This window comes from Thunnus albacares, chromosome 21 (genome assembly GCF_914725855.1).
Source record: "Thunnus albacares chromosome 21, fThuAlb1.1, whole genome shotgun sequence".
NCBI lineage: Eukaryota > Metazoa > Chordata > Actinopteri > Scombriformes > Scombridae > Thunnus > Thunnus albacares.
The window spans coordinates 3892447-3908624 of NC_058126.1; the positions used below are offsets into that span (position 1 = coordinate 3892447).

The 16178-nt window shown below is 39.5% G+C and overlaps 1 protein-coding gene across 1 annotated transcript in view; it reads left to right on the top strand.

Annotated features, from left to right (window-relative positions):
- The first annotated feature begins 767 nt into the window (after nucleotides 1-767).
- Nucleotides 768-16178, top strand: part of LOC122972322 (CD276 antigen-like) — a 29475-nt gene continuing 14064 nt past the window's right edge. The window contains exons 1-4 of the mRNA XM_044339308.1: nucleotides 768-871; nucleotides 1498-1697; nucleotides 3518-3835; nucleotides 7623-7889. Coding sequence (XP_044195243.1) covers nucleotides 1529-1697; nucleotides 3518-3835; nucleotides 7623-7889 — 754 coding nt within the window. The 5' untranslated portion in view covers nucleotides 768-871; nucleotides 1498-1528. The remainder of the gene's footprint in view (nucleotides 872-1497; nucleotides 1698-3517; nucleotides 3836-7622; nucleotides 7890-16178) is intronic.

Genomic DNA, 16178 nt, shown 5'->3' on the forward strand with positions numbered 1-16178 from the left:
ATTACTGATGACACACACTAGAGAAGGCCCACACCCTCAGCTGCCCACACTCAGGAGGAAAAAGAACACACAGAACAACCCTGAACACCAAAAAAAAAACACATCACATCACCATGACAGCTACAGGCCTAGACTGCTGGGGGACTTCTCATGATGCACTGAGCTTCTTCTCCTCCTCCTCCTCCTCCGTCTGCATTCATGCATGATCAGTGCATGTCACTAACTTGGCTTCTTCCTGAGTTTTTTTTTGCTTCTCATTTCGCAGCAAACCCCTGGTTGCAACCGGTCAAAGCAGATGGCCCACCAAGGGCTGGGTTCTGCTTGAGGTTTACCCCATTAAAGGGGAGTTTTCCCCTTACTGCTGTCGCCAATTGTTGGGTGTCTGTAAATTAAAGTGTACGGTCTTGACCTGCTCTATGTGAAAAGTGCCCTGAGATGACTTTTGTTGTGATTTGGTGCTATATAAATAAAAAATTGATTGATTGATTGATTGATTGAGTGTGTCTGTCTCCATCAGAAGGTGTAGAATCCCAGAAGGAATAGCATCCATAACTGTGGCAAACTCCTTTGGGGTAGCCCCACTCATTCTTATCAAAGTTGCTCAGTGGCGCATGAAGCAAAGTCTATGGGAACATTTCCTTTTTTGTACTTACACAGTCTGGTTGCAATGTTTGGGTTGTTTTGGGGATTATGTGTGTAATCCTTTCCAGCAGCAGCACATCCCACATTTATCACAGTTAAAAATAACTTCACTGGACCAAGTGAACAAACTACTTTAAGTACAAGTCATGGACGGACAGCATGTCACTAACAGGGATTTTGATGGGAAATGACCCAACCAGCAGCTAACGGGACCGTATGACATCTGTAGGTATGTTTGCATGCTGCTCAATGCTGCAGGAACATATGTGTGTTCATGTTTGTAAGTTATTATCAAGTTTTGATGAAGTTTCATTCACTACCATGTTAGGGAGGAAGGTATTATGCCTCATATTGCAATTTAATTTAACAATTGAGCTTTGAATATTTTATATATTTGAAGATTTTATTTAAACATCTTAATCATATATCTTAAACATATTTAGACATCTTGAATGTTGTTTTCATTTAAGACCATGGGCAAAAGTTCCTTGCTGTAGGTGTTTTACAGAATATATGGAAAGCAAAGTTTTATTTCTTAGACCGACTGAGGTGAAGAAAATAACTCGGTGCTCAGTCTGTTTCACCTCAAAAACCCTGAGCTCGCTGGCGCAGCAGAGTATGGCAAGCCGTTTTAACATTTAATACCTAGACTTGATATTTATAGCAGATATCCGTAATTCAATTCTTCCTAGTTAAAATGAATATTTCAGATAAAACCATAAAGTACAACTTAGCAAATTTTAGACATATTAGAAACTGTCTCTCTTTGGACGCAGTGACATCATCTGTAAACGCAGGACCCCGAGCCGATCTGTTTTTTTAAAAATAATTTTATGTTATTTTATAAACCCCCAGAGAGAGACACCTGTCCAGGAGGGGTTCCTTGATGTTTATTGTCTCCGTACACTCTGCGTTACTGCAGATCCCAGTAAAGACTCCCAAAGAGAGAGCTGTCATTATGCTGCGGTTTTGTGACTGTTACAGCAGGATGTCTGGCATCAAGAGTATCTTTCTGGTGGTCATGACCTTTCTGCTTTCTCCTCCTGCCATAGCAGGTGAGTATGTGTCTGATCTTTTTCCAGTCTAAAACTAAATTGCAGATATTTTTAAACTTAGTACAATGTGTGCCATGGTTGATTTTACCAGAGAAAGGATAGAGAGAGAAGAAGAAGAGAGGTAGAGAGGAGTGAACTATGGATGTATAAAGAGAACTGGATACAGGAACAATGCCGGACTTTGAAGCCAATTTGACATTGTGGCCAAAACGTGTAATTACAACGTCAAGTGATGCTAACTGGCCCAAAAAGACTTATTCCCGATTGAATCGTTTTATCTCATGGATGTGTTTTATCCCCATCCAAGTTAGCCAGAGGGCTAAACCAGAAGTTAGCCGTTTCAGCCGGCGGAAGTCTCTATTGAGCATGCTCCATGGGTGCGTTGAGCCCATAGAACATGCGCAGTATGTTTTCAGGGAGTGGCTTTTTTAGCTTTATGCGCCAAGCCCCCATGGATGTATTATAAGAGCTGGATACTGGACTAAAAATGGCGCCCATTCAGTCCTATAGGAATGGCTCACCTGGCACATACGCCAAAAAAGGTTTCTAGCTTCCGGGTTTGCCTCCGCATTGTGTGGCCCACTGAATATGTGCAATAGTGTTTCCCCCGCTGGCCCCACCCGCAAGCTCCCACTTGGCCCATAGACTTTGCATTGTGATGACACAGATTTTTAAATCGCTTTTCTCGGCTCGAGGAAAGTTTTACAAACATTAAAACCTCCATGGATCAAAAGTTCATAATAGAAAGAGTCATAATTGAGGTTGTTTGCAGTTCGAGGCATCCTGTCAACAGTTTTACAGGCGTCTCTTTTACAATGGTGGTCTATGGGGAAAATCCTTTTTGGGCCACTGGGAAAAATTGGCTGCAAGGCAGAGCGGTGGCGCCCTATCCAGCTCTTATTATACATCCATGCAAGCCCCCAGGAACAGCGCCAGGATGTGAAACCAATTTGACATAGCGGCCAAACCGTGTAATTATAACGTCACTTGATGCTATTGGGCCCAAACAGACTTTTTCCCATAGACTTACATTGTGAAAGAGACTTCCGTAAATCAGCGGATACATTTTTTTGAGTATCACAACCCCCGTGAAATGACTCGTCTCACTATCAGAATTTGTCCGATCACATTTCGAAAGCCTAAAAGAGCCGTACGATTGAATTGTTTTATCCCCATTCAAGTTAGCCGGAGGGCTAAACCAGAAGTAGCCAGCTCGGCTAGAGAAAGTCACTAGTGCGCTTGCTCTATGGGCCCAATGATCCCAGAAGATCCAGGTAATTTTATATGCGAAAGTCGAACTTTTTTGGCTTCATGCGCCACTGAGCAACTTTCATATGAATGAGCGGGGCCCCGCCCCTGACGCTGTATCCGGTTGTCTTTATACATCCATGTTATGTGCCCCTCATGGATGTATAAAGAGAACTGGATACAGTGTTGGAGGTGGGGCCCCGCTCATTCCTATGAAAGTTGCTCAGTGGCTCATGGGCCCAGTAGCATCACGTGATGTTTTGCCACTATGTAAATTTGGCTCCACAGCTTGGCGCTGTTCCTGGGGGCTTGAAGCCAAATCAAATTGTGCTGTTCTGGAAGACATTTAGTTTCACATGTCACACAGTCATCTTCAGCTGAATGAAAACTAATATATTGTCAGATCAAGTTTCTCAATAAAAACATAATTCAGTTGTGTCTGTGTATAAAACTCTGATTGTGACTTATATGGTCAAACAACTTATTGATCAGATTTTTACAGAGAGTTCACTGGGATTCAACTGTTTTCTCTGAACTGAACCTTGACGACGTCTCCATGTGATGTTTTTCAGATGTTGAGGTCTCCTGTGTTTTCATGGAAAGCTGCATCTTGCCGTGTGGATTTCAAGCCGGTGATCACATCCTCATCCACTGGATTCAGGTGACAGCAGTAATGGTTCCGGTCCACTCTTACTACTACAACCAAGACCAGCTCTTTCACCAGAACCAGCGCTTCAGAGGCAGGACATCGCTGTTCAAGGACCAAATCTCCAGAGGAAACGCCTCGCTTCGACTGACAGGGGTGGAGTTTCAAGACCAGGGCAGATATAAATGTTACACCAGCACCATCAATGGAAACAAGGAGTCTTTTATCAACGTAAACATGGACGGTGCGGAAACTAATAGTATTTCCAGAAAAAAATATTAGAAATACTATTAGCAGTGCATTTCATCATATTAGAATTACATGAAATCAACTTATTGTTTATCATTAACATTAACGTATTGATGTGTTACAGTTACCAGTTGTACTCCAGTGTAATCCCGTGAACCATGAGTAACAGTTGGATACATTACATTTATGCTGTTTTTTGAAAGGGGTAGGGATACTCAAGCCAAATTGTTTTACTATGTACACATAGCTTTTTGTACTATTCCTCTTTGCAATATTTAAAGTGGCTATAATCGATATTTTTTTATAATAACAATGTTTGAAATGACAGTAATGTAACATGAGAGGCATCACTTTACGGAGCTTTATAGTGAGTTTCAGCTCATTGTTTATCTGTCCGGCTGCAACTTAACTGTTCTAGTTCAATCTCAGAGCTCTCATAGCATCGTTTTCAGAGAAAAAGCTGTAAAAAGCCGCTGAACACTACCTGCTCAGCCCCAAACGGCAAACAGACACAGTTAGCTGTAGACTAGCTGGTGAACATAGTGGAGCATTTAGCAGCTAAAGAGCCAGATATTTCCCTCAGGAGTTGGTAGAGAGCAAAAACAGAGCTAAACTAGAGTGAATATTGGGCTCACCAGGTTAACCTGCCCCCTAGTGACCAAAAAAATCTGTAAATGCAGGTTTAAACTGATCCGCTGACAAAATAGCATTTCCTACAGTGTTTCCTATCTCCTACGATTCTGAATCAATGTCAAAAATCGATTATCTAAATGTTTGTTAATTTTAGTCATATCAAGTGGATATCTGCCACATTTACAGTCTTTTTAGCATCAAATTCCCTCTTTGTGTTTCCTCGGACAGTGTTTCCCTGTTGAGCTGCAGGTAGAAGTATAGTAACAAAAAGAGGAACTTTGGCACTAAAAAGACTGTAACATTGAAAGATATCTACTCGATTTGACTCATTTGGATGATGAAGCTTCATATTAGCTTCATATGAAAAAAAATTTGTTGGCTCAGTTTCCTCCTTGGCTCAGCTAATTTTGATCTGCATTGATTTGTCGGCCTCTGAAAGCACTGAAAATGCACTTTCATTCAATTCAAAACTTGAACTGAATTGGCTTCCTCTCCCCCGCTCCCCACCATAGACCCATTTTGGTCTTTTCTAGGGGGGACCAGCAGGTCAACAGTAAATGCCACATAGAAATGATATACATCATCTGAAAGCTGGGAGCCTGAAGATTAATTTGAGATGCAGCTGGGTTGATAATAACATTTGTAACTAGAAAATGCAATTTCTGTAGAAATTGCGTGTGATTGCTGAAAGCGAATTTAGATTACATAACTGGAAGCTGAACACTATTGAAAAATCTAGCAAGATTAAAATCTGCAGTGGGTGGAATTGAACCTACACCCTCATGCTTGTAAGACAGACATGCTATGTATTGAGCTAACATGTCACACAGCAGTGCCAGGCCAGACTCTGCTATTTAGTCTGTTGATTGCATGAAATTGACAAAAAAGCAGTTCAGCTCAGTTCATTAAGCAGATTGACATCACCTGCACTCCTTCAACTCTACTGAGTTCTGCCCTAAGCGGGGCTCGAACTCACAACCTTTGGATCTAAAAGAAGTTCAGAAGTGATATGAGCTTAAACCACTGGACTACTCAGACAGGATCTATAGAATTAGAAAAGATGTATTTAACAAGAATAGCAATCCACATTTTCAGTAATAATGTTAAAGTAAGCTAAAGAGGAATTGACTTCCGGTACATGATAGAGATGGAAAGCAACTTTGTACATGAGAGCAATATTATGAGGAGCACTGCAGCAAACGGGCATCAAACACCCAACCTTGTCATCTAAGGTGAAGCTGATCATGAGAACAGTGCTCTAAACCACTGAGCCAACAGAAATTCACAAAAATGTGAGGAAAAAATCTCCGTTTTGATGATGAAAATGTATTTTTCTTAAACTAGAGCTTGAAGCCCAGAGATTTGTACATCATTAGGGAAAGCAAAACTAGTTTAACATGAGAATGAATGATATGTGTAAAAAGTGTTTGAAGAAAGAGAGAATCTGTAAGATTAAGAAACCTGTGTGAGAGGAGACACACATCCTGCAGACTGCATTGCAGTCAATGAGAACATGACAGGGACTCTCTATCAATTAAGGTTCAGATCTCAAAAATTATAAGTCCGATGTGAAATGTATTTACATTGTGAGAGAGAGGAGGCTTGTGGCAACATACTGAGGCAAGATATGTGCTTGAGGAGTTAAAATTGTGGGAGTGACAGCAGTTTAGAAAAACATTTCTGGTCTAAGATTATCTGTTCTCTCCACTGTGCCTGATCACATGACACACTGGTGAGACCTGAAAAAGTCTGAAAAACCCCTGACTTTGGGCTTAAATTGCTGAAAAACTACAACAGATATCACTGAACAATCTGATAACTTTGAAAGTTCAAAGTTTTGTGAACATTTCACAGTTTGAATGGCATCTATACGATAAGGGACTTCCGAGCAATTGAGTGTCAAAGGGACCAAGGTTCCAACTCAGTTGGACGGTTCGTCCCATAGACTGCCATTATGGATTTTAATGTTTTAAAAAATTATATAAAATCACTGAAACATGTTACATTTCAGAAAAATACAAGCACACATCTTTGTTGTGTGATTGCTTTGTAACCATTTGTAACAAAGATTTAGTGCAAAATTTAACCATTTTTGACCAGTTGAGAATTGATGAAAGTGGTCAAAATCCCTCCAAAATACCACATTTAGACATCGAGACCTTGAGGAACAAGGAAAAAGGAAAAGTTTGTGCTGTAATTTGGTATCAAAACCTTTTGACATTTGGAGATTTCTGCAACAATTGCATTTTTCGGCAATTGGATGGCGCGCACTTCTGCTCTGGAAATTGCTCAGAAACTCCCTTATTGTCAATAAACCTAGGAAAGCCAAACATCCTCTGAATTTGGAGTGTTATTTAGCCCCCTTCCCAACAAGCTAGCATGACATGGTTGGTACCGATGGATGCCTTAGATTGTCTAGTTTCTTATGATACCAGAATCTTCACTCTAGAGCCTCTTTCACACATAGTTCCAGCGAAATTACTGAGATAACCTTTCAGGGACTATTCACATATGCAGCTAGATTCAGGAACATTTCTGTCTTGCGCCTTTTCACACATAACATGGCAATGCCAGAATAGATGGTGCAAGGGACTGCCTTGCCATACTGGCATTTTCCCTGAAATGTTACGAGGTCTTGAAGTGGGAAATTGGCAGTACAGATTTTCCTGAATATTGATCCCTGTGCCCATTCACACATGACCCCATGCAGGAAATGTTGCTGAACATTTCAGAGATGGACTGCATGCGCGAAAGGGGCTTAGCTTTAAAAGCTGAGCTGAGCCTGCTACAACCTCAGAAAGACAGTAATGTTGACCAAAGATGTTGGCGTCCTTGTGGAATTTAAGATGTTTAATTACAAATCTTTCCCTACTCCCTATTCATTTGTGGTTTCAGTATAATTATTCAGTTAAGTTTGGTAATCAAAATACTTTAAGGAATGAAAACTTTTGATAGTACAAATGTCATCTGATCGTAAAGCTACAGCTTTAAGGCACTTCATGGTTATAGAGGGAGGCAAAGAAGGGAGGGAAATCAAATTTTGTGGCATCACTCAACCCTACCGCTCAGTTCTCCTTCTTTGCCACTTCAAAAACATGTTGCTATAAAGTGAATCTGTGAATCTTTGGGTTTTTTTTGTGTATTTCCAGCTCCAGTCCGTAAAGTCGACATTCAGCAGGTGGAAAACAAGATCACCTGCAGATCAGACGGGATCTACCCTGAGCCTGAGCTCACCTGGTCCACCAATCCTCCATCCAACATGACTTTCCAGAACAAAACTGAAGTCCAGCAGACTGAGCAGCAGCTCTACAACATCATTAGTTCTCTGATACTTTCAGACAGTGCTGGTGATCTGACCTACAACTGCACAGTTAGCACTCAGACAAGCAGCAGGAGAGCCTCACTGAAGACACTACGTAAGTATCAATTGTGCAAACATACAGTATATCTGTTATTGTGTTCCAGCTGTTCAACTTTCAGCTTCTTTCGGGGTAATAATAAAGTTACATTGCATTCATTAGGAATGGAGGGAGACTTTAAATTATTAAGTAAGAAACGACTGGAAGTAGACAAGTGCATAATAAATACCATAAACAACAAGAAAGTGTGAGGTGTTCCTTTTAAAATTTCAATAACTTTCCAAAGAGTCAAATTATACGTTTACGCCAGACTTGTAGTCATAAGTGTCATGCAGACAGTAGTATAGTAGAGTAGTCTTGGTACAGCAGCTGAGATGTGTCGATCCTTAAAGCAAATGTGACAAAATGCTGCTTGATGTGCATCGATGGTAGGAAATAAAACAGTAGTGAAACCAAACACAATGACACGTCATAATGTGCAACAGCATCTTTTAGTGAAAGTAGGGATGAGTCCTGATATCCGGTTCCATTCTGGATCCAGTTCTTGGTCGTCAAAACACCAGGATTCTTTATGAGTCTCTTATTAAACCTTTTATTTTTCTTCAGTGTTTTTATTAGCAAAGAGCACTAAAAACATACAGTATACTGTAGGTAGCAGGTGTCTCAATATTTAGCTGCTGTCACTGGTTATTCGACCAATGAGAATTTAGTCAGACGAGAGCATATCGACCAACTAATGGACCAGTCGACCAGCAGACTACAGCCCTAGTCTCAATATTTAGCTGCTGTCGCTGGTTGAAATGACAGACATGAACTAGCTGCAGTTCAGATCAGCTGTAGCTAATTAACATTAATTAAAGTTTATCTGTTAATGTGTCTGCAGCTGCTGTCTGGATTCAGACAAAGATTGTTTGTGAGTGAAAAGACAAAAATCACTCTGTAACAAACTGTACGACCACCAGATGAATGATACAAGAGGATTCAGATTCAATTATTGGATCTGATACTGTATTTAAAACTGAAAGGATTTAATAAAATGTATTAATGGAAAATATATGGAGTGACATTTAACTGGCTTTATGAAAACATGTTAATACATGTCACAGGTGAACAGTATTTGTCGTTGCACTTGTGGAAGTTTGGTTTGTAGGAAGTTCAATTAAAACTCTTTCTCTGTTTCAGACAGTTCAACTAATGTGACAGGAATTGTAAGCGGGGTGGTTGGAGCCATTTGGTGTGTATTCGTAGGCCTGGTAGTATACTGGATATATAAAAAGGTTAGAAAGGACAGACAGACATATCAGACAGAAAAAGGAAGCCCACAGAACCCAGAACCATCCAACGGTGTCTCAAAGTAAGTATATCCTCTGTACTGAATACAAAAACACTGCTGCACTATAATGAACTCTGTATGAGCTGCGACTTTGTTTAAGCAGAATATTGCATTTAGTTTTATTACTAAAATCATGTCTAGTTTGATTTCCTGAAATCATTTTAGTGCATATCATGCTGTAATTCATTTATTCAATCAATAACTTTGTTACAAGTTGTGTTTATTGTTTATATCATGTTTTGCCAAACACAGAGATCATAAAACATCAAGGAATAAAATGAAGTTACATAAAAATATAAATTGACAAGACTGGGATGATAAAACATAGCAACACATTAAATATTAATACATTCTTACCTTTATGAATTAATTAAGTTGTTCAGTTCAAATCAAGCTTTAAATTAATTTCTGTCTCAACTTAAAAGATGAATCAGTTGTGATGATGATTCAAACTCAGGATAAATATATTGGAGATGACTTTAGGTTTGATCTTGATGTGTTTCAGCACTGATTTTTATTCTATTTTGTTTTCAGTCCGGCAGAGGATATTCTATTGAACGAGAGAGAAAATGGGGGAGAATAAAGATGAAGGAAAATATATCCATCTGCTCCGTTGTAATGAAGCCTCTGATCACATGATGCTGCTCTGAAGAGTAACTGTAATAAATGAATGTCGACAAACTGAGACATGAATGTAAAAATATACAGGAAGTGGAAACTCTGGACAAAGAGACACTTACTGCATTCAGACTGAAAATAAGTCCTGCATTAAAAAATGCAACGGGCCGTGTTGATTAAATATCCCCTCCATGTTTTAAGATGAATATAAAATACTCTACTTTGAATAATGATTTCTGTCCAATATGATAACAACATCTTGTTAAAATTAAAATGACACCTCCTCCACCAGGAATGTCTTTGACGGATGACGTTGCAGTAAAAGTTGAACCTGGTTCAATAGAAGACTCTGCAGTGTTTTGCTCTCTGTCAGCACACTGCCGCTGTTCAAATGACTGGGAGATGTGACAATATCTGAAACAGTAGAAATGAGTTACAGAAGAGTATCTGCCATTGTTGTAATGATTTAATGATGGTTTGGTCATTTTATAAATATTTAAAAACAGAATACTTCAAACAAGAGAAATCCAGGCATTTCAAATGTAAGAAAATGTAACAAACGAGGACGTAAATGTTAAAAAAGCCTTTATTATAGTGGCTAAATCATCTTTAAAAAGCCACTACAATAAAGGCTTTTTAATATTTCCCTCATTTGTTACATTTATTTGCTTTCTTGTTTGAAGTTTTCTGTTTCTTTTTTCCCCTGTTTTCCAAGAGCACCAGTCACTTTTTTTGTATCTACGTTGGATTATAGAGCAACCAGTCATCTGTTTTTCCATTTAAAAACAGCAGTTTGAAGTAAACACACACTAATTCTCCTTTTTTCTTTTTTCCAACTTTTCACAAGTTATACTTTTATTTCTGTTTGTTCTTTGGCCTCAATCTGTCAAAAGTGAAATTTACAATCAACGACACCCCGCCTGGACGGGGCAGAGTGTGTGTGGAGCGAGAGAGCGAGCGGGTGTGATTGTTACGGCGAAAGGTTAACGCCCGGCTACACAAGATGTTTCATGAAGAAATAGCCCACTTTCTTAAAGAGACTACGCCACTCGTATAACACGGGTGGTAGCAGCATTTAATCCTCCACGGAAACTTCATAAGTAAGTAAGTTATTATTCGCCACATTAGTTCGTGTTAACGTGTGAAAAAAAAGGGGGGGTGTAAATCACAATTTATGTTGTTTTTAGGGGTGCTTGATTATGACAAAAATCATAATCATGATAATCTTATTCAATATTGAGATCATGATTATTTAACATGATTACTTTTTGACTGTCATTTTTGCCAGTTGTTGATGTTGATATATGCACATATTTTTTCCACTTGTCTGAGGAGACTATTATACATGCAATCATATATTGTACTAATGATCAAGAAAGACTATAGCCTATATGAGGGAAGAACTTTAATGCTGAGCTACTGAACTCCAGTCTTCCTAAGTTCTTCCTTCATATATTGTCTTTCTTGATCATAGTATAATCTATGCTTGCATGCATAATAGCCTCCTCAGCCAGCTGGTAAAAATATGTGCATATATCGGCAATCGGCCACAATGAGTTGGAAATATCAGCATATCGGATAGAGACTACGCCACTCGTATAACACCGGTGGTAGCAGCATTTAATCCTCCACGGAAACTTCATAAGTAAGTAAGTTATTATTCGCCACATTAGTTCGTGTTAACGTGTGAAAGAACGTGCTGCAGTCATTGAATTTAGACAAACAGGTTTTTTCAAACATTAGGCAGCAGTAAGCTACTACTATGTACTGTACAGATAACTTGGTGGTTAATTTTGCAGTCACAATGACGAACTCACCGTCTAAAAGACACTTCTTATTTGTGAAATAATGTTTCAGTCTGCTCTGTAACCACTGAATCTAAATTTCATCTCATGGTCTTCTCATTAACGCAAATAATTAGGTGCCATGACCTGTAGGAATGTCGTAGAGAGATCCAACCAAAACTTAATTATTCGTCTCATCAAGACCTACAAATCATTCGCTGACGCCCCTGACCTCAATCCAACAGGATTACAAAGAAAAACTTTGTGATAACTCGAACGGTTTAGATTTTGTAAGCCCTGGAAGTTGTAGTGTGACATCACACCTTACAATGTAAAGCAATGGGGAGGCAATCTCTAGGCATGGACTTTGTGTCAAACAAATGGTTCTGATGTCTAAACTATAAGTCTGACCACTTTGAAACCTGTATCAATGGTTTCAGGACGAAATTTCCTACAAAATTGTGATTTTTAATGTAGGATTTAGCCAAAGTCATGGGATTTATGAGGATAAATCCCATGACTTAAACATATATATATACATATGTGTGTGTGTATATATATATATATATATATAGATAGATAGATATAATTATTATTATTATAAAATCGGATTTGGTGGGCTTAATAGGGACGTTTACCCTATATGTTTTAATTGTAAGGGACCGCAGATGAAAATTAGCTTGAAGCTAAATCTAGTGCAGTACATCAGGTGTCAACATTTATGTTTCATACTGTACATGGTCCCATTAAATACAATACAACAACAAAGTCATGCCACGGTTATTGCTAAGTAAATGAAACTAATGCTGTATCCCAGACACTTCAGAAATAGTATATAATATAAATATAATAGTTTTTGGCCCAAAAGACGCTCAGCCAGTCAAAATGACTCAGAGCAGTATTAGAGCACAGAGAGAGAGTAACAGAGAGTCAAGCAGAAGTCAACCAAGGTCAAGACCAGGACAGTTCCAACCCCTCTTCACCAGGTCAGAAAACATTTAGGCACAACAAGATAATGACAACAGGTAAAAATAACTGCATCCCATATAACATGACCTTGAAGTTCACAAATGGACATCCATCATCCATCTCCTGGCTTCCCAAGTTAATACACAATTATACTGTTTTCATTAAGTTGCTACTTCTGGTTATGTGTACGTTGTACATACTGTATATTGTAGAATTGAGTTGGAGATGTAACTGAGAGAAACAGAGAGAGAGATACCTGTCCACGAGGGGTTCCTTGATGTTTATTGTCTCTTGTGTTACTGCAGATCCCAGTAAAGACTCCCAAAGAGAGAGCCGTCATTATGCTGCGGTTTTGTGACTGTTAGAGCAGGATGTCTGGCATCAAGAGTATCTTTCTGGTGGTCGCGACCTTTCTGTTTTCTCCTCCTGCCAGAGGAGGTGAGTATGTGTCTGATCTTTTTCCAGTCTAAAACTAAACTGCAGATATTTTTAAACTTAGTACAATGTGTGCCATGGTTGCTTTTACCAGAGAAAGGGCAGAGAGAGAAGAAGAAGAGAGGTAGAGGAGAGTGAACCATGGATGTATAAAGAGAACTGGATACAGTGTTGGAGGCGGGGCCCCGCTCATTCCTATGAAAGTTGCTCAGTGGCTCCTGGGCCCAATAACATCACGTGATGTTTTACCACTATGTAAATTTGGCTTCACAGCTTGGCGCTGTTCCTGGGGACTTGAAGCCAAATCAAATTGTGCTGTTCTGGAAGACATTTAGTTCCACATGTCACACAGTCATCTTCAGCTGAATGAAAACAAATATATCAGATCAAGTTTCTCTGATTGTGACTTATATGGTCAAACAACTTATTGATCAGATTTTTACAGAGAGCTCACTTGGATTCAACTGTTTTCTCTGAACTGAACCTTGACGACGTCTCCATGTGATGTTTTCCAGATGTTGAGGTCTCCTGTGTTTTCATGGAAAGCTGCATCTTGCCGTGCAGATTTCAAGCTGGTGTTGACGTCGTCATCCACTGGATTCACGAGACAGCAGGAAAGGTTCCGGTCCACTCTTACTACTACAACCAAGACCAGCTCTCACACCAGAACCAGCGCTTCAGAGACAGGACATCGCTGTTCAATGACCAGATCTCCAGAGGAAACGCCTCGCTTCGACTGACAGGGGTGGAGTTTCAAGACCAGGGCAGATATAAATGTTACACCAGCACCATCACTGGAAACAAGGAGTCTTTTATCAACCTAAAAGTGGACGGTATGGAAACTCATAGTATTTCCAGAAAACAAGAATAAGAAATACTATTAGCAGTGCATTTCATCATGTTAGAATTACATGAAATCAACTGATTGTTCATCATTAACATATTGATGCGTTAGTCATCATGTGTACTCCAGTGTAATCCCATAAACCACGAGTAATAGTTGAATAGTAGTGGGGATACTCACGCCAAATTGTTTTACTAAGTACTTATAGCTTTTTGTACTATTCCTCTTTGCAATATTTAAAGTGGCTATGATCGATATTTTTCATAATAACAATGTTTGAAATGACAGTAGTGTAACGTGAGAGGCATCGCTCATGGTGATGAAACTTTACGGAGCTTTATAGTGAGTTTCAGCTCATTGTTTATCTGTCCGGCTGCAACTTTACTATTCTGGTTCACTCTCAGCGTCTCTCATAGCGTCGTTTTCAGAGAAAAAGCTGTAAAAAGCCACTGTACACTACCTGCTCAGCACCAAACAGACACAGTTAGCTGTAAACTAGCTGGTGAACATAGTGGAGCATTTAGCAGCTAAAGAGCCAGATATTTCCCTCAGGAGTTGGTAGAGAGCAAAAACAGAGCTAAAAGAGAGTGAATATTGGACTCACCAGATTACGCTGCCCCCTAGTGGCCAAAAAAATCTGTAAATGCAGGTTTGAACTGATCCGCTGACAAAATAGTGTTTCCTACAGTGTTTCCTATCTCCTACGATTCTGAATCGATTTCCAAATGTCAAAAATCGATTATCTAAATGTTAGGTAATTTTAGTCATATCAAGTGGATATCTGCCACATTTACAGTCTTTTTAGCATCAAATTCCCTCTTTGTGTTTCCTCGGACAGTGTTTCCCTGTTGAGCTGTGGTGGAAGTATAGTAACAAAAAGAGGGACTTTGGCACTAAAAAGACTGTAATGTTGAAAGATATCTACTTGATTTGACTCATTTGGACGCTGAAGCTTCATATCAACTTCAGATGAAAAAAAATTTGTTGGCTCAGTTTCCTCCTTGGCTCAGCTAATTTTGATCTGCGTTGATTTGTCGGCCTCTGAAAGCACTGAAAATGCACTTTCATTCAATTCAAAACTTGAACTGAATTGGCTTCCTCTCCCCCCCTCCCCACCATAGACCCATTTTGGTCTTTTCTAGGGGGGACCAGCAGGTCAACAGTAAATGCCACATAGAAATTGAGATGCAGCTGGGTTGCTACCATTTGTAACAAAGATTTGGTGCAAAATTTAACCATTTTTGACCAGTTGAGAATTGATGAAAGTGGTCAAAATCCTTCCAAAATACCACATTTAGACATCGAGACCTTGCGAAACTCGCACAACTCAGATCAAACTTTCAAACTAGTCAGTGCTTATCAAATATGAATCAAGAATATGTTATTTCTCACCTCAAATGTTTTTAGAAACATATTTTAGTGTACTGTTTAGCCGAAATATGAGAAAGTTTGTGATGCGGTCGCCATGTTGAAAACAGACTAGCCAAAACCAAGCACCGCCCAACTTCATTCACAACACAGCCATACTGGCACTTTATCAATCCCTGCTCCCATTCACACGTGACCCCATGCAGGAAATGTTGCCGAACATTTCAGAGATGGACTGCATGTGCGAAAGGGGCTTAGCTTTAAAAGCTGAGCTGAGCCTGCTACAACCTCAGAAAGACAGTAATATCGGCCAAGGCCTTGTGGAGTTTTAAGATGTTTAATTACAAATCTTTCCCTACTCCCTATTCATTTGTGGTTTCAATATAATTATTCAATAAAGTTTGGTAATCAAAATACTTTAAGGAATGAAAACTTTGAAAGTGCAAATGTCATCCAATTGTAAAGCTACAGCTTTAAGGCACTTCATGGTTATAGAGGGAGGCAAAGAAGGGAAGGAAATCAAATTTTTTGGCATCACTCAACCCTACCGCTCAGTTCTCCTTCTTTACCACTTCAAAAACATGTTGCTATAAAGTGAATCTGTGAATCTTTGGGTTTTTTTGTGTATTTCCAGCTCCAGTCCATAAAGTCAACATTCAGCAGGTAGAAAACAAGATCACCTGCAGATCAGACGGGATCTACCCTGAGCCTAAGCTCACCTGGTCCACCAATCCTCCATCCAACATGACTCTCCAGAACAAAACTGAAGTCCAGCAGACTGAGCAGCAGCTCTACAACATCAGCAGTTCTCTGATACTTTCAGACAGTGCTGATGATCTGACCTACATCTGCACCGTCAGCACTCAGACAAGCAGCAGGAGAGCCTCACTGAGGACACTACGTAAGTATCAATTATGCAAACATACAGTATATCTATTATTGTGTTCCAGCTGTTCAACTTTCAGCTTCTTTTGGGGTAATAATAAAGTTACATT